The following is a 23,965-nucleotide window of genomic DNA, read 5'->3' as shown; positions in this document are numbered from 1 at the left end:
AAAAACAAATGGATACAGGGAGGAATAAAAGTTATCTTATCAAATGAATTTATATTTGGAATTTAAATCCGCGTTAAATACTTGTTTTGGATTAAGATAATGTTTATTAATTTTGTTAATCATCTAAATAAAAAAATAAAATTAAAGAACTATAAATAATAATTCATAATTGAATGAAATAGATGTATATCGATGAGCAAAAGTTACATCCAAATTTAATTATTTACTTAAACAAAAACAAACTTTTATTTAACAATAATTTAAGAAAATAAAAATATTAAAATTTTACAGGTAACTCAAAATTATTTCGCACAAACGAAATGTTTTAAGTACTGAAAAGTTTTTTTAATGACGTTTTGGTGAGCATCAGAATAATCTGTACCCATTGCCATAATTGTAAGGGGGGCCTCGGTAATAATATTGACAGCAAGCATACTTGGCGTTTCTTGAATAATTTCGAGTTCATATTTTGCATCAAGCACTTTTAATAACTGTTCGAGCGTTTCTTCATTATGGTCCAATTCAAAATACTAAAATAAAATTAAATTTATAAAGTGAATTTCACTTAAGATGCAATATACAAAAATATATTTTCATAAAAATTAGGGTGCTTTATCCCACATAAAATGCAACATGTCAAAATATACAACAATCTAGCGTTGAATAACAAATAAAACTAGCACTAGAACTAACACTAGACCTAGATCTAGATACATTCCATTTAGCTGTACCTCTCTTAACACTTTTCTGACCAGTGACGAGTTAACTCGTCATTACACTTGCATTATCTATTTCAATTTATGACATCCAGGGCGATATCGTACTTGGCATATCGTATTCGTGTTATAACAAAAAAATTACTTTTTTTGGTATTTATTTCTTCTTATCACAATTTTAGTATAATTCCAAAAATTTCAACCATGATGGAACGTATCAGTGAAGTAACGGATTTATTTTTTGATAACGACTTTTTTCATTTAGTTGCAAATGAAAAAATTGTTTAAGAATTCTGCTAAAACTTTACCATGGACGGAAGTTACAACAAGCGATATTCAGAAATTTCTTGGATTATTGATATTGATAGGATAAACTAAGCAGGATGATGAGGTTCGAGTAAATCCTTACATTTTTCCATCTCAATGATAATGTACAAAATGTATCTAGTAAAGATAGACTTTGTAAAATTAGATCTCTATTGGATTACCCTATTCCAAAAATTCAATCTATATATGTAACAGCAATAATTATCACTTGATGAAGCAATGGAAAAATTTGAAACTTAATTAACATTTTAATCAATTGTATTTTGTTTAATGCATTCAAAATTTACTGTAAAAAGTCATAAAATAAATTAAGATACAAAAAATGTCTACTAGAAGTAGCTAGGAAATGGATTTTGGACTTTCTTGCCATTGAATGCTGAATAACTTTAATGCAATTTTAGACCACCCTGTAAGATATTCTGATACAACAAACGACAATCTATTTGATATCATCTGAAAAATAATCGTGCCAAGTTAGAGCTTTCTTGATTAAATATTGACTGAGATATGGGGTTTTAAATAGCATGGTGAAATATGTCAAAAAAAAACCTTAAAATGAAAATAATTCGAAAACGAAAAATGCTAGGTATCAGTATCTTTTATCAAAGTCAACATATTTGTTTCGCAAATAATTAAAAGGTGTAATAAAAACTCTCTGTAATAAAAGGTGTCTACTTTCGGTGGACCAGAAGTGGCCACCAACTTGAAACTACTTTAAATCGAAAGAATCTCCCATATAAACCAAATTTCAGAAATGTAGATACAATGGAACAGAAAAAAAACGGGTGTTGCTGTTTTTTTTTGCGGACACTACAAAAAATATGTCCAAAGATTAATTTCATGTCATTCAGTATAAGTAAAATTTGTTGGAATTTATTTAAAACGTTTTACTTTCATATTCAATTACCAAAAGAAATAGCCGGTGACATCACATAGTTTTTGTGTAAAACTACCGATCAGCAAAGTGTTAAGATGGCTGGTAGGTAGCGCTAGTTAGCATAAAATATCACTATGTTGCATATTTTTATTGAACTAAAACTAGAAATAACACTAGACCTAGTACTAGAAATATTTGGGTTTTCTTGATATGCGTTTTCTTAGTTCTAGTTTTGCATTAGCACTATCACTAGAACTAACACTATACCTAGAACTAGAATCATGTGGGTTTAGCCACACGTCTCTAAAGACGGCTAAACCCATATGATTCTAGTTCTAGGTATAGTGTTAGTTCTAGATAGTAACAGTGCTAGTGTTAGTTCTAGTTTTTTTTTGTTTTTTTAATTGTGTAAAAATAGAACTGCACGTCTTTAAAGACGGCTAAAGGCGAATGATTCTAGTTCCAGGTTCTAGTGTTAGTTCTAGTCTTGCACCAGCACTATCACTTTAGAGACTCGTCTTTAGAGACGTGCGGCGAAACCCGAATATTTCTAGTTCTAGTGTTAGTTTTAGTTCTAGATCTAATGATAATTCTACTTTTAATTCAATAAAAACATACATACAACAATCTAACGCTATATGAACACGAGGAGTGATTTTGAAATCAATATCGTTTCTTAATCTTCATAAATAAACTAAATAAAATAAAACCTTGAATCTAAATTCATTTCAAAATCGAATTTTCTCGCTTCATTTTCGAATGTGGTTATTTCAAAATATAAACGCATTAAGTTTAAATTGATAATTTTTTTTTAAATGACGTTTCATAAATTATTTTGACGTTTAAAATTGTTTCCTACTTTATCGATATTATTCAAAATATTAGTTTGAAATTAATTTTTTTTGTTGGTAATGATTTATACAAGGATTAGAACACTATACAGGCAGGGTGTGTCAAATTTCTGGAATATAGCCAATAAATTCGCCATTTGTCGTTTTAAAGAAAAAATTTTCAAATACAAGTATCATTATTAATCGTGGCGCATTTTTTGTTGGTATTTGCTTGTTTGTATTGTTTTTGTTTCGTTGCTATGGCAACCAATATTGTTATTTTAACCCCTTCCCTACCAGAATTAAATTTTATAAAACGTCATTTATCACCCAGCGGTACTTTTAAGTCTCACTATTTTACCTGTGTCTCTGACACACATTTAATGTAGTTTCTTCATTGGTCACTTTTTGGAAGGATTTGGACACTTCCGGTGTTAAGAAATTTTTTTAATATTTTGGATACTGTGGATTGTGTATCCGGATAAATATTATTGAACAGTGTACAAACTTCCTTTGAGTGCGTTTTCTATCACCGTACCCATACAGCATTAATATTTAGATTCTTTGTCGTTCACTTAATTGCGCCATATTTGATTAAACTGTCAATTTTTTGACATTTAAAGCTGTTTAAATTGTTGTAATTAGTATGTCGTTTGTATTAGTTTGATGTTTTAATTTAATTTTAGGAACATATTCTTGATAATGAGCAATAAATGCTCGAAACGTCGAAGAAAAAATAATGTTTTTAATTATACAATTAATAAAACATTTTGATACTGAGAAGAAGTGTTTTTTATATATGAATGAATTAAACTGTCCATTTTTTGACATTTAAAGCTGTCAACGGCGCCTACTTTGATTGTAATTTTCTGATTTAATATTTTCAGAGAACGCATCATTACATGTCAATCGCGTAGGGGGATTTATCTTCTATCAAAATATGCAAACAAAATATATGCATTCCATTTAAAATAACAATGTTGGTTGCCATAGCAACGAAACAAGAAACAATACGAACAAGCAAATATCGCCAAAAAATGTGCCACAATTAATAAAGAAACTTGTATTTGAAACATTTTTTTTTAAACCACAAATGGCGAAGTTATTGGCTATATTCCAGACATTTGACACACCCTGTATCAGTGTATTATATTTATGGTCTTGGTGTGTTTTCTAGAGACAGAACGTCGCGGTTTATTTCTTTATGTAGGTAAGATAAAGGCGCGACGTACTGTTTGGAACGCACCATCTTTTCCGATTGGACGGAACCCCTCTCTTCAGAGTTTATTTCTGTTCCTTTTTAATATATAATTCGCTTAAATCGCTTTTAAAAAAAATTTGAGAGACAGAACTTTGAAAAACTGATAACGCAATTATTTGACATATTTTGCGATGAAATCCAACCAGCCGTTTTAGACATAACGGCGTCTTGCTAAACCGCGATTTTTCACGAAATTATATGGCAGTGGTGTCCACTAATTTTTGATCAAGATCGACTTTTTATATAAATGTCTTGCCAAGATCGACTAAAGGGTTTAAAGTAACCTTCCTTTTTTTGCTCTGAGGCCCAGATATAGATATTTCAGATTCATGATTTTCTTGGCGATCGACGTTATGGCCACCACTGATTTAGAGCTTATAAATAAAAAATGGTAATAATTGAGTTCAATCTTTTTATGGATCTAGTCTTTATGGTCCATTACTAAGGTTTTATGTATAAAAAATATTTCCCCATCGCCTTTAGTTTATGAATTATGATTGAGTTAATTTTCGAAAATCAACAATTTTGATGTTTAATCGATTTAGAGCTTATAAATAAAAAATGGTAATAATTGAGTTCAATCTTTTTATGGATCTAGTCTTTATCGCCCATTACTAAAGTTTTATGTATAAAAAGTATTTCCCCATCGCTTTTAGTTTTTGAGTTATAATTGAGTTAATTTTCGAAAATCAACAATTTTGATGTTTAATCGATTTAGAGCTTATAAATAAAAAATAGTAATGATTGGGTTCAAATCTTGTTATGGATTTAGTCTTTATGGCCCATGACTAAGGTTTTATGTATAAAAAATATTTCCCCATCGCCTTTAGTTTATGAATTATGATTGAGTTAATTTTCGAAAATCAACAATTTTGATGTTTAATCGATTTAGAGCTTATAAATAAAAAATGGTAATAATTGAGTTCAATCTTTTTATGGATCTAGTCTTTATGGTCCATTACTAAGGTTTTATGTATAAAAAATATTTCCCCATCGCCTTTAGTTTATGAATTATGATTGAGTTAATTTTCGAAAATCAACAATTTTGATGTTTAATCGATTTAGAGCTTATAAATAAAAAATGGTAATAATTGAGTTCAATCTTTTTATGGATCTAGTCTTTATGGTCCATTACTAAGGTTTTATGTATAAAAAATATTTCCCCATCGCCTTTAGTTTATGAGTTATGATTGGGTTAATTTTCGAAAATCAATAATTTTGATGTTTAATCGATTTAGAGCTTATAAATAAAACATGGTAATAATTAGGTTCAATCTTTTTATGGATTTAGTCTTTATAATCCATTACTAAGGTTTTATGTATAAAAAATATTTCCCCATCGCCTTTAGTTTATGAATTATGATTGAGTTAATTTTCTAAAATCAACAATTTTGATGTTTAATCGATTTAGAACTTATAAATAAAAAATGGTAATAATTGAGTTCAATCTTTTTATGGATCTAGTCTTTATGGTCCATTACTAAGGTTTTATGTATAAAAAATATTTCCCCATCGCCTTTAGTTTATGAGTTATGATTGGGTTAATTTTCGAAAATCAATAATTTTGAAGTTTAATCGATTTAGAGCTTATAAATAAAACATGGTAATAATTGGGTTCAATATTTTTATGGATATAGTCTTTATGGTCCATTACTAAGGTTTTATGTATAAAAAATATTTCCCCATCGCCTTTAGTTTATGAGTTATGATTGGGTTAATTTTCGAAAATCAACAATTTTGATGTTTAATCGATTTAGAGCTTATAAATAAAAAATAGTAATGATTGGGTTCAAATCTTGTTATAGATTTAGTCTTTATGGCCCATGACTAAGGTTTTATGTATAAAAAATATTTCCCCATCGCCTTTAGTTTATGAATTATGATTGAGTTAATTTTCGAAAATCAACAATTTTGATGTTTAATCGATTTAGAGCTTATAAATAAAAAATGGTCATAATTGAGTTCAATCTTTTTATGGATCTAGTCTTTATGGTCCATTACTAAGGTTTTATGTATAAAAAGTTTTTCTCCATCGCTTTTAGTTTTTGAGTTATGATTGAATTAATTTTCGAAAATCAACAATTTTGATGTTTAATCGATTTAGATCTTATAAATAAAAAATAGTAATGATTGGGTTCAAATCTTGTTATGGATTTAGTCTTTATGGCCCATGACTAAGGTTTTATGTATAAAAAATATTTCCCCTCGCCTTTAGTTTATGAATTATGATTGAGTTAATTTTCGAAAATCAACAATTTTGTTGTTTAATCGATTTAGAGCTTATAAATAAAAAATGGTAATAATTGAGTTCAATCTTTTTATGGATCTAGTCTTTATCGCCCATTACTAAGGTTTTATGTATAAAAAGTTTTTCTCCATCGCTTTTAGTTTTTGAGTTATGATTGAGTTAATTTTCGAAAATCAACAATGTTGATGTTTAATCGATTTAGAGCAGTGGTGTCCACTAATTTTTGATCAAAATCGACTTTTTATATAAATGTCTTGCCAAGATCGACCGAAGGGTTTAAAGTAACCTTACTTTTTTTAACTCTGAGGCCCACATGTAGATATTTCAGATTCACGATTTTCTTGGCGATCGACTCACAACTGTTTTGCAGTCGAAAAAATAAAATATGCCCTTCATTAAGAACACATCACACTACCACCTGTTCAAAATTAATTATTTTTCGTTAGATAGTTTTTGAAAAAAAAAATCGCAAAATAGACAAAGTTGCGATACCGTAAAAAATCGGGTACTTTTTTCATTTAACTCGCGATAAAAAGAAAACCGCGGATCCGAAAGTTTTCAAATTACTATATGTTATGTAGAAATGTTCAGTGATTGCAACAAACTTTGTCGCAATTTTTTTTATTGAGCAGTTGCGAAGATATCGATCTTTAAGACGTCACCTTTTCCAAGCAAAATTTTCCCATTCCAAAACTACCCAATGCTATATTGCTATAATTCGTTATTTTTCTATAATACTTGTCAATGTACATTGTTTAGGGTTTCTGTTGGTATTATCTAGGACCCTTATAAAATTTATGTTGTTTTTTAGTAACATTTTCAGTAACTAAATAGTTGAAGTTAAAATACTAATAAATTTTTAGATAAATACCATTTTAACGAAGCTAAAAACGTGCTACAAAATAATTAAATAGAACAAAACACCTTTTCTAGATAAATAAACACATTTTTTATGCACATTTTCTTTTTGAATAACGAAATCTCAAACGTCAGTGTGACATATTATTTCAAAATATGATAAAACTAAACTCCCTGTTAATTTTGGCAGGTATTATAGAAAAGAAATGAACTATACTATTAAACTATGTTGCATTTTATGTGAGTGCATAGCAGTTTCATAACTATGTTTACTGCATTCACATATTATGAGTTATATGAAATACCCTGTATACATAATAATAATGTTAATAAATAATTCACCTTTAAAACATCTTTTTTATCAACATCTTTCTCCTCCATAAGATCGGTTATTACATATTCTGATTCTATAGGTTTAGAATTCAAGTTATATTTATATTTATCAATATGTTTACTTATAACATCTAAATCAGAATCACCCTCTTCAACTTGTAACTGTTTCATTTCTTCTCGAATTTGCGGCAATAAGTCCATAATTCTGTCCAACATATCTTTAGCCGCCTTTTGTTTTGCGTGTTTTTTACTACGAGCCGTAGCTTTAGTTGTAATAGAAGCTATTTTACATTCGAAGGTAAATTCTCTTGCGTGGGCTTCACCAGCAACTGAGAGTTCATTAAAAACAACCGGCGGGATGTTATGTTCCACACATAAGTCGTTTAATTTAGGAATACAATTTTCGGGGGCTTTTAAATCAGTAAAAGCAGCTTCGGGACCTTCCGGTTGCATTTTACAAACATCTTTAACCACATCTTCTTCGATTATACCTTCGTTGACTAATAGTTCTAATACTTTTTGAGCGGCATCGTGTTTCGCTTCCTTTTTTGATTTCCCTATTCCAATCGCTTGTTGTTGTTGTACGCAAATCGAATAGTGAAATGTATTTTCGTGCGTACCTTGCTGGGAGTAAACCATTTCGTAATTTGGGGGGTTATATCCTTTTTTTACGGTTAATTCTTGGAGAATCATCACAGGTGTTTTAGTATTTTTAGCCATCACGTGTATCTAAAACGTTAAATATTTTAAAATAAAAAAGTGAGGTTAAATTTTACCGTTTTATTTAAAAAACGGTTTTTAAATAAAACGAACTTGTTATTAGGATGATTTAAACAGGAAAATGTTAATCAAATTTAGTAATTTACCTGGTTTTGGGTTAAATACACGTAATTTTAGTAATTTAAAGGGTTCATGAAGGAAAATGACGATTTGAAACGAGGAAAATGCTCTTTTTTCTCAAAGTTTCTCAAAAAACTACAAATTATTAGTATTGAATTAGAATTGGTGGGATGTAATAAACATTTAATTTACCTTATTTTTTATATTTTAACTTTTATTTGACTTTAATCGATTTGATTTAGGAATTAGTCAATATAAAGAAATATAGATGGCGGTTGAAATGACATTGTCATTTGGGTTGCATACTCTCGTCGCCGAAACTTATAAAATGTATTGGAACTGAAGCCCTCCAAATGTTTAGGAGCTTTAGGACAAATGTAGGTCCTTAATGAACCTACATTAATCTTGTTCTTTTATATCGGTAAGTGTCAAAAGATTTTTACCGAAAACTTTGTGTCTCTGGCAAGGTAATTACACAGTATATGCAAAATCGACAAGTTTGATCCTCAGCTTGTCCAATATGGAAGAGCTGGTATTTTAGGGGCGCATGGACGGTTAACAAAGCTGAGAGTGTCCTTAGATCCCCCTTGCTGAGGCATAAAACCTCTTTGGTTTTGTTATCATACTCTTCCCTTGTCTGTGACTTCCAGTTCTGTTGATTACTTGTTTTAGGTGTCTTTTTTGTAGTCCACAACCGGGTTGGGGTGCAATGAAAAGCGTTTTCGTTGCCTCTTTGGTCAGCTTATCCGCCTTCTGTCACACAAATGTTTAAACAATTTTGCTAACAACCTCGTAAAGAATGTTGAGTAAGGTTAGTTTTGTTTATCAGAATCTCAAGTAAACAAATTTCAAGCCTATGATAATATGTTAACTGCAATATCTTTTATTATATATGGTGTGTATATGTTTTGGTCCATAAATAATTCATTTATTAATCAAATAAATGTTTCAAGAATTCTTGAAATCATCTTGTTCTTGTCTTAATTCAAGACAAGTTCTTGAAATTTACAAGAAATTGGCAACGCTTGCTTTCAAGGAGCTCGCGGCCGATCTGGTTAGCCATAATGGCTTTTTTCCTCACCTTGACTATATTAAATTGTAGGATTGTGAAATGTTTAAAATCATAATATTTACTTTAAATTAGTATGGGTTGTCTCTATAATTGCCAAGTATACCTGGATAATTCGTAGTAAGGTATAAGATGTGAAGAGGCTACCAAAGTATGCCCAACATCTATCAATATCATCTAGACTCTTTATTAGTATTATTATTTAATGATTTTCTTTCAATTTATTATTGCCGATGTTATAATATTTAGTTTTATTTTTATTATTGTAGTTTTCTCTGAGTTAATAAATATGTTTATTATTATTATTATTGTTTTATTTTTATTTCTCTAGAGAAAATTCGTTTTATTATTATTTCTCTAGAGAAATAAAAATAAAATATCCATTTAAAGTGCAAAAAAGGAATTTTATTTACATCTTTATTAGTAATTGCGCATTACATCCTGTTCCATAATATAGAGGACTAACTATTTTGTAATATGGTCTGTATGCTCTATAACTTGAGGAGTCATGTCTCCAATGAGTTGGAGAATTTACTCAGGGGGTAAAATTTGCTACAACTTTTGTTGTAAAAGCTTTTTTTCCATTAACAACTTGTGAAACTACTAATTCGTCCAATTTTCATATTTTCGAATATATCTCTACACTGATGCATCTGAGAGCAAAAGTGTTAAAGAGCAAAGTGTAAAGGGTAAAATTTGCTACAACTTTTGTTCTAAAAGTTTTTCTGTGTCATGCTCGGAATACTGTTTTTTTTATTAATCAATTATGAAACTGCGAATTCTTCCAATTTTCATAATTTCGAATATTTCTCTACGCTGATGCATTTGAGAGCAAAAGTGTTCAAGAACAAAGTGTAAAGGATAAAATTTGCAACAACTTTTGTTCTAAAAGTTTTTATGTGCCATGCTCGGAATACCGTTTTTTTTTTCATTAACCAATGTGAAACTGCAAATTCTTTTAATTTTAATATTTTCGAATATTTCTCTACATTGATGCATCTGAGAGCAAAAGTGTTAGAGAGCAAAGTGTAAAGTGTAAAATTTGCTACAACTTTTGCTCTAAAAGTTTTTCTATGTGATGCTCGGAATACCGTTTCTTTTTCATTAACCAATTGTGCAACTGCGAATTCTCCCAATTTTCATATTTTCGAATATTTCTCTATAATGATGCATCTGAGAGCAAAAGTGTTAGAAAGTAAAGTGTTAAGGGTAAAATTTGCTACAACTTTTGTTGTAAAAGTTTTTCTGTATCATGCTCAGAATACTGTTTTTTTTATTAATCAATTGTGAAACTGCGAATTCTCCCAATTTTCATAATTTTGAATATTTCTCTACACTGATGCATTTGAGAGCAAAAGTGTTAGAAAGTAAAGTGTTAAGGGTAAAATTTGCTACAACTTTTGTTGTAAAAGTTTTTCTGTATCATGCACGGAATACCGTTTTTTTTATTAACCAATTGTGAAACTACGAATTCTCCCAATTTTCATATTTTCGAATATTTCTCTACACTGATGCATCTGGGAGCAAAAGTGTTAGAAAGTAAAGTGTAAAGGGTAAAATTTGCTACAATTTCTGTTGTAAAAGTTTTTCTGTGTCATGCTCAGAATACCGTTTTTTTTATTAATCAATTGTGAAATTGCGAATTCTTCCAATTTTCATATTTTCGAATATATCTCTACACTGATGCATCTGAGAGTAAAAGTGTTACAAAGCAAAGTGTTAAGGGTAAAATTTGCTTCAACTTTTGTTCTAACAGTTTTTCTGTGTGATGCTCGGAATACCGTTTCTTTTTCATTAACCAATTGCGAAACTGCGAATTCTCCCAATTTTCATATTTTCGAATATTTCTCTATAATGATGCATCTGAGAGCAAAAGTGTTACAAAGTAAAGTGTTAAGGGTAAAATTTGCTACAATTTTTGTTGTAAAAGTTTTTCTGTGTCATGCTCAGAATACCGTTTTTTTTATTAATCAATTGTGAAATTGCGAATTCTTCCAATTTTCATATTTTCGAATATATCTCTACACTGATGCATTTGAGAGCAAAAGTGTTAGAAAGTAAAGTGTAAAGGGTAAAATTTGCTTCAACTTTTGTTCTAAAAGTTTTTCTGTGTGATGCTCGGAATACCGTTTCTTTTTCATTAACCAATTATGAAACTGCGAATTCTTCCAAATTTCATATTTTCGAATATTTCTCTACACTGATGCATTTGAGAGCAAAAGTGTTAGAAAGTAAAGTGTTAAGGGTAAAATTTGCTACAACTTTTATTCTAAAAGTTTTTTTGTATCATACTCGGAATACTGTTTTTTTTTTATTAACCAATTGTGAAACTGCGAATTCTTCCAAATTTCATATTTTCGAATATTTCTCTACACTGATGCATTTGAGAGCAAAAGTGTTAGAAAGTAAAGTGTTAAGGGTAAAATTTGCTACAACTTTTATTCTAAAAGTTTTTTTGTATCATACTCGGAATACTGTTTTTTTTTTATTAACCAATTGTGAAACTACGAATTCTCCCAATTTTCATATTTTCGAATATTTTTCTATAATGATGCATCTGGGAGCAAAAGTGTTAGAAAGTAAAGTGTAAAGGGTAAAATTTGCTACAATTTTTGTTGTAAAAGTTTTTCTGTGTCATGGTCAGAATACCGTTTTTTTTATTAATCAATTGTGAAATTGCGAATTCTTCCAATTTTCATATTTTCGAATATATCTCTACACTGATGCATCTGAGAGTAAAAGTGTTACAAAGCAAAGTGTAAAGGGTAAAATTTGCTTCAACTTTTGTTCTAAAAGTTTTTCTGTGTGATGCTCGGAATACCGTTTCTTTTTCATTAACCAATTGTGAAACTGTGAATTCTCCCAATTTTCATATTTTCGAATATTTCTCTATAATGATGCATATGAGAGCAAAAGTGTTACAAAGCAAAGTGTAAAGGGTAAAATTTGCTACAACTTTTGTTGTAAAAGTTTTTCTGTATCATGCTCAGAATACCGTTTTTTTTATTAATCAATTGTGAAATTGCGAATTCTTCCAATTTTCATATTTTCGAATATATCTCTACACTGATGCATCTGAGAGTAAAAGTGTTACAAAGCAAAGTGTAAAGGGTAAAATTTGCTTCAACTTTTGTTCTAAAAGTTTTTCTGTGTGATGCTCGGAATACCGTTTCTTTTTCATTAACCAATTATGAAACTGCGAATTCTTCCAAATTTCATATTTTCGAATATTTCTCTACACTGATGCACTTGAGAGCAAAAGTGTTAGAAAGTAAAGTGTAAAGGGTAAAATTTGCTACAATTTTTGTTGTAAAAGTTTTTCTGTGTCATGCTCAGAATACCGTTTTTTTTATTAATCAATTGTGAAATTGCGAATTCTTCCAATTTTCATATTTTCGAATATATCTCTACACTGATGCATTTGAGAGCAAAAGTGTTAGAAAGTAAAGTGTAAAGGGTAAAATTTGCTTCAACTTTTGTTCTAAAAGTTTTTCTGTGTGATGCTCGGAATATCGTTTCTTTTTCATTAACCAATTGTGAAACTGCGAATTCTCCCAATTTTCATATTTTCGAATATTTCTCTATAATGAGGCATATGAGAGTAAAAGTGTTAGAAAGTAAAGTGTTAAGGGTAAAATTTGCTACAACTTTTGTTGTAAAAGTTTTTCTGTGTCATGCTCAGAATACCGTTTTTTTTATTAATCAATTGTGAAATTGCGAATTCTTTCAATTTTCATATTTTCGAATATATCTCTACACTGATGCATTTGAGAGCAAAAGTGTTAGAAAGTAAAGTGTAAAGGGTAAAATTTGCTACAACTTTTGTTGTAAAAGTTTTTCTGTGTGATGCTCGGAATATCATATTTTTTTTTATTAACCAATTATGAAACTGCGAATTCTTCCAAATTTCATATTTTCGAATATTTCTCTACACTGATGCACTTGAGAGCAAAAGTGTTAGAAAGTAAAGTGTAAAGGGTAAAATTTGCTACAATTTTTGTTCTAAAAGTTTTTCTGTGTCATGCTCGGAAAATGTTTTTTTTTATTAACCAATTGTGAAACCACGAATTTTTCCAATTTTCATATTTTCGAATATATCTCTCTACACTGATGCATCTGAGAGCAAAAGTGTTACAAAGCAAAGTGTAAAGGGTAAAATTTGCTACAACTTTTGTTCCAAAAGTTTTTTTGTATCATACTCGGAATATCGTTTTTTTTCCATTAACAAATTTGGAAACTGGGAATTTTTCAGCTATTTATTACTTATCATTGCCAGTTGATAATCACCAGACCTTGCATTGAAGTTTATGTATCGCATTCATCAATCCCTCATCAAGAAGGCAGTTTTTAATGGTATCCACACAGATATGGAGTGGAGAGGATTTTGAAAACTGCTTGTTGATCCCTGACCATAAAATTCTGCATTGGAAATTACAGATTTTGCTTTATATTAATGGATTAGTGATAAGCACTCCATTCCTAGGGTATTGATCAATTACTTTTTCCATCCCTTTGAGGAGAAATGAAGTTAGGCTATTTGGTGTGTATTGGGTTGCATACAACTAATCAATTTTAAAAAATTCATAATATAAAGTAGTTTAAATTATTATTAATGAAATGTGTTAAATTTGATATTAAATAAATAAGTTTGAATAATCTAAATAGATTTAATTTGAGTTAAAAATAAGATTTTTTTTTGTTAAAGTCCTCCTAATCCAATTATAATGAAACTACCCAATAAAGATTATTTAATCGTAAAAGAAAACATGTTAAAATCCTAATCTAAAATTAGTTTTTGTTGGGAACGCAATCAACTCGCGCTCTCCTTCTTCTTTCTCCTTTCTTTTTCGTATAATATCCTTCTATTAGTGTTGTGTAAAATTATCTGCTTGTTAGTACTAGTGTTGAACTGATTACAGAAGAGAACATCTTTGTCGTAAATTATTTTGAATGTAGTTTGTACTTAAAACGTAAAGCAAGGCCACGAGCCCCGTACAAATTTCGGACAATTCAAAAAGACAACGACAAACGCATTTCCATCGCCCACAGTTTCAGTTCAACCTTCTTCATCCAACAGAACACATATCACGGTTTAGTTGATAAATTTCAGCGTTACACTGTACCCACTCTTTTAGATCGTGACCAACGATGAGTTTTATTATTTAAAATGAAGAAAAAAAATTCAAATAAATCGTCGAATTAAAAGTAAAAAGTGCCGAAAGGAAATTTGTGCCAAATTGATTTCAATATTGAGGTGATAAAGTTTTTTTTAAGAAAAGTGCGCAAACACTTTTCATAATGTAAGTGTTAAAATATTTTTTTTTAAGATGAATGAATGCTGTATGGAGAAATTGATGACCGTTTTCGAAATTATCTCTTACTACTTCCGCGTCGGGTTATCTCATTAACGCTTCCGCGAGATGAGTTCAAAAACTAAACAATTTCTTTAAAACATTAATAATAATTTCTATAAATATTTTTATGTTTATTAATTTTTCTTTTTAATAGGAAATCGCGGTTTTCCGCGTTATTATTATTAATAACCTCGTTAATAGACCAAGAGAGGGCGTTTGCTGCATCGCCAAATATCGGATCAGCTGATCACCAGGGTGGATCATCGATTAAAGTTGGAGGGTAAGTTAAAGAAGGAATTAAATAGGATTCAATTGGTCGGAATTGGTATAAAGAAGAGTATGTAGTTGCGGCTCAATTAACAGTAACTTGCCCGTTTAATATACAGAGAAAAAACGAAGTAGTTTAAAAGCGTCCCGTTTTAAAATTGAAAATAGCGGTGACGGCGGAATTCGTGTAAACGATTGCGATTGGCGGACGATAAGATGTCAACGAGGACTGTTACGTGGTTTGATCGTGGGCGGTCGTGGCCTAGAAGCAATTTAATTCTAATTTTTCTGTTACCCTTAATAGATTAATTAGAAACGATAAGATTAAAACACTTTTAGGTTTTTAAAAAGAAATGTTCTAATCCTTGTATAAATTATTACCAACAAAAAAAAATTATTCATTTTAAATAATATCGGTAAAGTAGGAAACAATTTTAAACGTCAAAATAATTTATGAAACGTCATTTTAAAAAAAAATTATCAATTTAAACTTATTTTGAAATAATAAGACGAGAAAATTCGTTTTTGAAATGAATTTAGATTCAAGGTTTTATTTTATTTAATTTATTTATGAAGATTAAGAAATGATATCGATTTCAAAATAACTCCTCGTGCTCATACAGCGTTGGATTGTTGTATGTATATTTTTATTGAATTAAAAGTAAAATTATCATTAGATTTAGAACTAAAACTAACACTAGACCTAGAACTAGAATCATTCGGGTTTAGCCGTCTTTAGAGACGTGCGGCTAAACCCAAATGATTCTAGTTCTAGGTCTAATGTTAGTTTTAGTGACAGTGCAAGTGTAAAACTAGAACTAACACTTCAGATTTATTATTATTAGTAATAAACATTTCTACAGAAAAAGACTTGAAAAGGAATTAAGTTAAATTAGGATCAATTAGGATACGTTCGAAAACGTCAAAATTAAAAAAAAATCTCATTAACTTTATTTTTTGTAGTTAAGAAACGATTTATATTTCAAATTGAAGATAAAAGACGATATTTTAAAGTATGATATAAAAATTGCCGTGTTAATGATAAACATTTGTGAAAAAAGATCTTTAAAAGGAATTAACTTGTATTAGGATACGTTCGAAAACGTCAAAATTTAAGAAAATTTCATTGACTTTATTTATTGGAATTAAGAGAAACGATTTATATCTCAAATTAAAGATAAAAGATAATTATTTTAAGGTATGATATAAAAATTGCCGAGTTAATAATAAAAATGTATATAAGGTTGTATAATAATAATTAGGATGCGTTCGAAAACGTTAAAATTTAAGAAAATGTCATTGAATTTATTTATTGGAATTAAGAGAAACGATTTATATCTCAAATTAAAGATAAAAGATAATTATTTTAAGGTATGATATAAAAATTGCCGTGTTTATGATAAAAATGTGTATAAGGTTGTATAATAATAATTAGGATGCGTTCGAAAATGTCAAAATTTAAGAAAATGTGATTGACTTTATTTATTGGAGTTAAGAAACGATTTATATCACAAATTGAAGATAAAAGGTGCTACTTTCAATGTCATCAATGGATTGGGCAGAAAGAAGAAATGGAATGAGCGCATCGTCCGAATGACAGAAGAACGAATTGTGAAAATAACCATAAATCACCATCAGGATGAAGAAGCATTGGAAGACATAGAAAAAGATGGAGCAATAACCTTCCAAACGATTAGGAGGCAAAAAGTGAAGTGAATGATTCTAGTTTTATAACTAAATTTAGTTCCAGTTTTAGTTTGTAAAAGTATACTAAGAACTTTCAACTACTAATTTTGACATATTTGTCAACTTCATAAAATATCCTTTAAAATGAGTCCAAACTCGACATATTTAACTTTGATATTAATGGAGATACAATCACTTCCGGTTTGAAACGTCAACGTCAATTTTGACGTATTTGTCATCTTCATTAAAAAACCTTTAAAATGAGTCCAAAGATGACGCACTTATCTCAAAAAATAAAAAAGTTAGAATAAAAAACATTAAACCCGAAGTTAGCAACAGTGAAGATAGCAATTTAATTTTTAAATATTAATACCAACCTTAATTTTTTATTTTTTTTTATTATATTTTTGTTTTTGTGACAAATATTAAGACATTTTATAAAAATTAAGAATATGTCAAAATGACATTGACATTTCAAATCGGAAGTTGCTTATATCTCGAGTAATATTGGAATTAAACGTATCATGTTTGGACTCATTTTAAAGATTTTTTCACGACGATTACAAATATGTCAAAATTGACGTTGACGTTTCTAACCGGAAGTTGACCATAACTTCATTAATATTGAAGATAAATATGTCGTGTTTGTACTCATTTTAAAGGATTTTTAATGAGGATTACAAATATAATAATAATAATAATAATAATAAACAATATTTATTGGTTCACATAAATAATAATAACAGTAAATACATTGGAAATAAACAAATTAAATTCGAAACAATGAACCAAAGAGGATTGAGTCAGTTAGGTTAGCACCAGTCAATGGTGCAAGCCCACTGTTTTTCATCACTCCTCAAATTAAATTACTACTACTAGAAATTAAACTAAATGACACAATACGATGTACGTTGCAGAATCAAAAAAAAAAGAGAGAGAACAAGAAAAACAAATAGAAAAAGAAAAGAATAGAAAGGGCACCGAAGGAAGACAGAGAGAATAGAAGAGAAGAGAAAAGAAAAGGGAGAAAGGAACCGGCGCTATTCCGTCTACTCAAAGCTATATGTCAACTTTAATTTTATTATTATATTCGTAATCTTCATAAAATAACTTTCAACTGTTAATTTTGGCATATTTGTTAATTTCATAAAAAATCCTTTAAAATGAGTCCAAACTCGACATATTTAACTTTGATATTAATGGAAATACAATCACTTCCGGTTTGAAACGTCAACGTCAATTTTGACGTATTTGTCATCTTTATTAAAAAACCTTTAAAATGAGTCCAAAGATGACGCACTTATCTCAAAAAACAAAAAAGTTAGAATAAAAAACATTAAACCCGAAGTTAGCAACAATGAAGATAGCAATTTAATTGTTAAATATTAATACCAACCTTAATTTTTGATTTTTTTTTATTATATTTTTGTTTTTGTGACAAATATTAAGACATTTTATAAAAATTAAGAATATGTCAAAATGACATTGACATTTCAAATCGGAAGTTGTTTATATCTCGAGTAATATTGGAATTAAACGTATCATGTTTGGACTCATTTTAAAGGATTTTTCACGACGATTACAAATATGTCAAAATTGACGTTGACATTCTTAACCGGAAGTTGACCATAACTTCATTAATATTGATGATAAATATGTCGTGTTTGTACTCATTTTAAAGGATTTTTAATGAAGATTACAAATATGTTAAAATTGACATTTTCAACATGAAGTTAGTTGTCATATAGTAGACAAATCGACAACCTCATGGTGTTCTTTCATGATGTATTCTTTATTAAAAAAACCTTTAAAATGAGTCCAAACAAGACGCACTTATCTCAAAAAACAAAAAAGTTAAAATAAAAAACATTAAACCCGAAGTTAGCAACAATTTAATTTTTAAATATTAATACCAACCTTAATTTTTGATTTTTTTTTATTATATTTTTGTTTTTGTGACAAATATTAAGACATTTTATAAAAATTAAGAATATGTCAAAATGACATTGACATTTCAAACCGGAAGTTAAGTAATATTGGAATTAAACGTATCATGTTTGGACTCATTTTAAAGGATTTTTCACGACGATTACAAATATGTCAAAATTGACGTTGACATTCTTAACCGGAAGTTGACCATAACTTCATTAATATTGAAGATAAATAAGTCGTGTTTGTACTCATTTTAAAGGATTTTTAATGAAGATTACAAATATGAAGATTAAATTTATGCCACGACTTACAGAAACGACCTGTATAATCGTAAAACGGCTTACCAAGCGGATTCTGTGTTTGTGATGGTTGTCATCAGTGTTTCTTCAGACAAATCTACAGGGTGTTTAATTAATAATAATACTACGTGTCAAATAATGACTATTAAAGAATTTTCTTAGCTTACTCCAGTCATTGCTGATAAACGCCGAGTGCTTAGTTCAGGATTATCAGCGATTCGATCAACAGTCAAATTTTTAGGTCGTCCCACATCATTTTTGGGCTTAAATCCAGTCTCTCCTAATCCACAAAAAATGTTACTGAAAGTTTTGCGATTACGTTAAGCTCTGTTTGAATACATGCCTTGATATCTTCAAGCAGCAGCAAGGCAGGAATAATTTTCTTGTGCATAAACACAAAGCATATCTCGCATTTGAAGATTAAAAAAATTGTTATGACGTGGAATTTTCGTTAAATTTGTCAACTATGACAAACAACCAATGAAAATCAACAAATGCATAAACTGACAACATCCTAGTAGATCGAAACGAATAATTTAGACGAGAGCTAAATACACAATACCTGAACTTATTTTTAATTTTCAATGTCGTATCTGGATATCATTTATCTAAATAACACAAGGAGATATTTTTTGCTCTTTGCTATAATTTTGGAACTTTGAAAACCATCTCGAAAACTGTGCGATTTTGAATAAGATCGATACTAGTTATATTGAAGTTATTGTAATATCTTTTTAATTAAAGAAAATATCAAATTTAACATTTATTGTAAATCTTACTTGTAATAATAATTACGAATAAAAACTGTATCAGCTTTAATAGAAACATTATTAACAGTGGTATATCTAAGACTTTCATCTCTACCATTATATTCTTTGTGGGATTTTCCTCCAAACGATTTCGAATCGTAAGATTCATTTTCATTTCGGAATTTCCTTTCAGCATTAACAATTGAGTTCTCGCTTATATTTCGATTAAATAACGGCGTTATTAACTCGAATCTATTTTCGTTGATTATTTCTTCTAAATTCGATTTTAATTCGTTATTGTTATTAATTTCGTTTTCTAAAATTTGTTGTTTATCGTTTTGATTTTCTAATAAAACTAAATGAGAATGGTGATTTATTGGTGTTGAAGTTTCGATTACAGCAAACGAAATAGGAGCAGTTATATTTAAATCTGGATTTAAAACTTGATTGTTTCTGCTAATTATATCTTGATTTTTATTATCATCCTCGTTTTCATCAATTTCACTAATTTTAGATAAAATCGATTTTCTACGTTGCGCCCTTTTAATTTTAGATGATTTAGGACCTGGTTTTTCTTTCTTTTTTGCGTTATTAGATTTTTTAAGGAAACAATTAATTTGTGAGTCGGAGATTTTCGTTAAAATAACTTTGGGTTCTCGGCGAAAACTTTTCGTCCATAACACGGCCATCGAATTAATCATGTTTTCGTTTTTCGAGAAATTTGGAGATGTTTGTGTAGCCACTGAATTTCGAACGTGCGATCGAAGATTTCGTTTTGGACAGCGACGTTTCATTGCGAGCAATGAAATTGATTGATTTGACTTTCAAAATTTATGACGAAAACATTTTTTTTCTATGGAAACTAAAAGTTTTTTTTTTATTATTTTAGCCCAAACGTCTGCAGATCGAGAACTAAAACTTATTGTTGCCCCGGTTGGAAAAAACATCCATCCCTTCATCTTTGCGTAGTCCGTAAGTTTTCCATCAAACTTTGACCAAATTTTGAGGTCAATTCTAATTTTTGATTGTAATTTTTAGCAATTTGTTTGAGATCTTGTGGTTCTTCCGGCCGATGTGTTCAACCAAATGTTTGCAGATGCTCCGACGGGAGCACTTCACCATCCTGCGACGATTCAAGATTAAGATCTGCTGGACCACCAAGCGGATGCAGAGCAATGTGCATGTTTGGAGGAACTTGCGTTGATGGAAAATGTGTTTGCTCAGCTGGTTATCAAGGGGAATTTTGCACAGAACGTAAAAAATTGAATACAAACACACTTTTTTTTATTAATGTTTCATTTTATAGCGATTTGTGTTGATGGTTGCAAAAATGGTGGGAAATGCATTGGCCCGGACAGATGCGCTTGCGTTTATGGCTTCCAAGGAAATTTTTGCGAGATTGATTATCGAACCGGACCTTGTTACACCGGATATAGAGGTGCTTTGTGTGCGAATCAACTCGAGGGGGTTGTTTGCACGAAAACTATGTGTTGTGCCACCGTTGGGAAAGCTTGGGGACATCCATGCGAACATTGTCCAAGTCGATTGGAATGTGATATTGGATTTTTAAAGAATACGCGAAGTGGACGATGTGAAGGTAGGTAATATATACATATTCTACAAAAAAAAAACATTCTGGTACTCAACTGATATAGTAAAATACCATATAAAATCATTCGGGCAAGTCCCAGAACAGTTACAATGTATACAACAACTTGTTCAGAACTTTGGCGATTCGTCCAAAAATTTATCTGGGGTCTAGAACCGTTTTGGTTCGTATCAAAAATGTTTAAGTGCGCATCAAAACATTTTATGTGCATTTAATAACAGTACTAAATCAATTTTGGTGTTAACCAAAACATTTGCAGCATGCTGAGTCACACTGGTATGAACCAAAACAATTCTAGTGCACAGCAGAAGCGTTGTAATGCATCTAACAGATAGACCGCAACAGTATCGGAAGAAAAAACGTTCTGGTACATGTCAAAATCGTTTTTGTACGCATCAAAACTAGTCTAATATGCACCAAAACCATTTTAATGCTCACCAACCAAAACAGATTCAGTACGTCCTAGAACTATTTAAACTGGTGTGTGGCAAAATACCGTACTGGTAAGTATCAAAATAGTTCGACGAGTTGGTTTATTGGAAAGTGGACACTCTTATTAACACTTTGGGGAATTTTTAAACTCATATTCCAAGAACTGAATTTTATACGAATTTTTAAAACTTAATTGCAAAATTCAATAAAATTTGATTTTTCAAAACGGCTTGTTGCATTAAAAAGAGGATATTTTAATTAACAATTGGTGATATTTCCACAAGGATCCTTCAAGAAATTAATTTTTTAGCGAATTTTGAAAATTATCGAAGAATATTGCAACATCAAAAATTTTATCAAAACTTCAAATATTGTTTTCTCAAAAACGAAAAGTTATTTTTCAAAATGGGTTGGTGCATTGGAAAAAGGACACTTTTATTAACACTTTGAGAAGTTTTCATACTCATATTCCAAGAAATGGATTTTATACGAGTTATTAAAACTTAATCGGCGAAAATTGCAAAATTCGAAAAAATTGTCGATCACTTCAAAAATGTATTTCTCAAGAACTAACTGAAAGTGATTTTTCAAAACGGCTTTTTGCATTAAAAAGGGGATACTTTAATTCATAATTGGTGAAATTTCCACAAGGATCCTTTAAGAAATTCATTTTTTAGCAAATTTTGAAAATTATCGATGAAAATTGCAACATCGAAAATTTTATCAAAACTTTAAATATTATTTTCTCAAAAACTAAAAGTTATTTTTCAAAACGGGTTGGTGCATTGGAAAGAGGACACTTTTATTAGCACTTTGGGAAATTTTCAAACTGATATTCCAAAAAATAGATTTTATACGAATTTTTAAATCTTAATTACAAAATTCGAAAAATTTTTCGATCATTCAAAAAATTTATTTCTCAAGAACTAAAAGTGATTTTTCAAAACGGCTTTTTGCATTAAAAAGAGGATACTTTAATTAATAATTGGTGATATTTCCACAACGATTCTTCAAGAAATTAATTTTTTAGCGAATTTTGAAAATTGCAACATCGAACATTTTTCTTAAAACTTCAAATATTGTTTTCTCAAAAACGAAAAGTTATTTTTCAAAACGGGTTGGTACATTGGAAAGAAGACAGTTTTATTAACACTTTGGGAAATTTTCAAACTCATATTCCAAGAAATGGATTTTATACGAATTTTTAAAACTTATTCGGCGAAAATTGCAAAATTCGAAAAAATTGTCGATCATTTCAAAAATTTATTTCTCAAGAATTGAAAGTGATTTTTCAAAACGGCTTTTTGCATTAAAAAGAGGATACTTTAATTAATAATTGATGATATTTCCACAAGGATCCTTCAAGAAATTAATTTTATAGCGAATTTTGAAAATTATCGATGAAAATTGAAACATCGAAAATTTTGTCAAAACTTCAAATATTATTTTCTCAAAAACGAAAAGTTATTTTTCAAAACGGGTTGGTTCATTGGAAAGAGCACACTCTTATTAACACTTTAGGAAATTTTCAAACTCATATTCCAAGAAATGGATTTTATACGAATTATTAAAATTTAATTGGCGAAAATTACAAAATTCGAAAAAATTGTCGATCATTTCAAAAATTTTTTTCTCAAGAACTGAAAGTGATTTTTCAAAACGGCTTTTTGCATTAAAAAGAGGATATTTTAATTAATAATTGGTGATATTTCTACAAGGATCCTTCAAAAAATTAATTTTTTAGCGAATTTTGAAAATTATCGAAGAATATTGCAACATCAAAAATTTTATCAAAACTTCAAATATTGTTTTCTCAAAAACGAAAAGTTATTTTTCAAAATGGGTTGGTTCATTGGAAAAAGAACACTTTTATTAACACTTTGAGAAATTTTTAAACTGATATTCCAAAAAATGGATTTTATACGAATTTTTAAAGCTTAATTGGCAAAAATAGTAAAATTCGAACAGATTTTCGATCATTTCAAAAATTTTTTTCTCAAGAACTGAAAGTGATTTTTCAAAACGGCTTGTTGCATTAAAAAGAGGATACTTTAATTAATAGTTGGTGATATTTCTACAAGGATCCTTCAAGAAATTAATTTTTTAGCGAATTTTGAAAACTATCGATTAAAATTGCAACATCGAAAAATTTGTCAAAACTTCAAATATTGTTTTCTCAAAAACGAAAAGTTATTTTTCAAAATGGGTTGGTGCATTGGAAAAAGGACACTTTTATTAACACTTTGGGAAATTTTCATACTCATATTCCAAGAACTGG

The 23,965-nt window shown here is 29.3% G+C and overlaps 2 protein-coding genes across 4 annotated transcripts in view; one reads left to right on the top strand and one right to left on the bottom strand.

The window, feature by feature from the left end:
* Positions 1-169: 169 nt before the first annotated feature.
* Positions 170-23,965, bottom strand: part of LOC111418592 (interferon-inducible double-stranded RNA-dependent protein kinase activator A homolog) — a 37,950-nt gene continuing 14,154 nt past the window's right edge. Inside the window, exons 1-3 of one of the 3 annotated variants that reach the window (XM_023051156.2) lie at positions 8,483-8,561; positions 7,460-8,179; positions 170-530 (exon numbers count right to left, since the gene is read on the bottom strand). In XM_023051156.2, coding sequence (XP_022906924.1) covers positions 303-530; positions 7,460-8,170 — 939 coding nt within the window. In that variant the 5' untranslated portion in view covers positions 8,171-8,179; positions 8,483-8,561 and the 3' untranslated portion in view covers positions 170-302. Of the gene's footprint in view, positions 531-7,459; positions 8,180-8,316; positions 8,426-8,482; positions 8,562-23,965 lie in introns of those variants that run through there. The other 2 variants (XM_023051155.2, XM_071195507.1) reach the window with 2 other exon arrangements.
* LOC111418583 (fibrillin-2-like) overlaps positions 14,260-23,965 on the top strand; it is a 36,889-nt gene continuing 27,183 nt past the window's right edge. Inside the window, exons 1-5 of the mRNA XM_023051121.2 lie at positions 14,260-14,659; positions 14,868-14,993; positions 20,536-20,618; positions 20,685-20,900; positions 20,953-21,243. Coding sequence (XP_022906889.2) covers positions 14,658-14,659; positions 14,868-14,993; positions 20,536-20,618; positions 20,685-20,900; positions 20,953-21,243 — 718 coding nt within the window. The 5' untranslated portion in view covers positions 14,260-14,657. The remainder of the gene's footprint in view (positions 14,660-14,867; positions 14,994-20,535; positions 20,619-20,684; positions 20,901-20,952; positions 21,244-23,965) is intronic.

This window comes from Onthophagus taurus, chromosome 3 (assembly GCF_036711975.1).
Source record: "Onthophagus taurus isolate NC chromosome 3, IU_Otau_3.0, whole genome shotgun sequence".
NCBI lineage: Eukaryota > Metazoa > Arthropoda > Insecta > Coleoptera > Scarabaeidae > Onthophagus > Onthophagus taurus.
The sequence above is the reverse complement of the archived record's forward strand: the minus strand, read 5'-3'. Positions and strand labels throughout refer to the sequence as shown.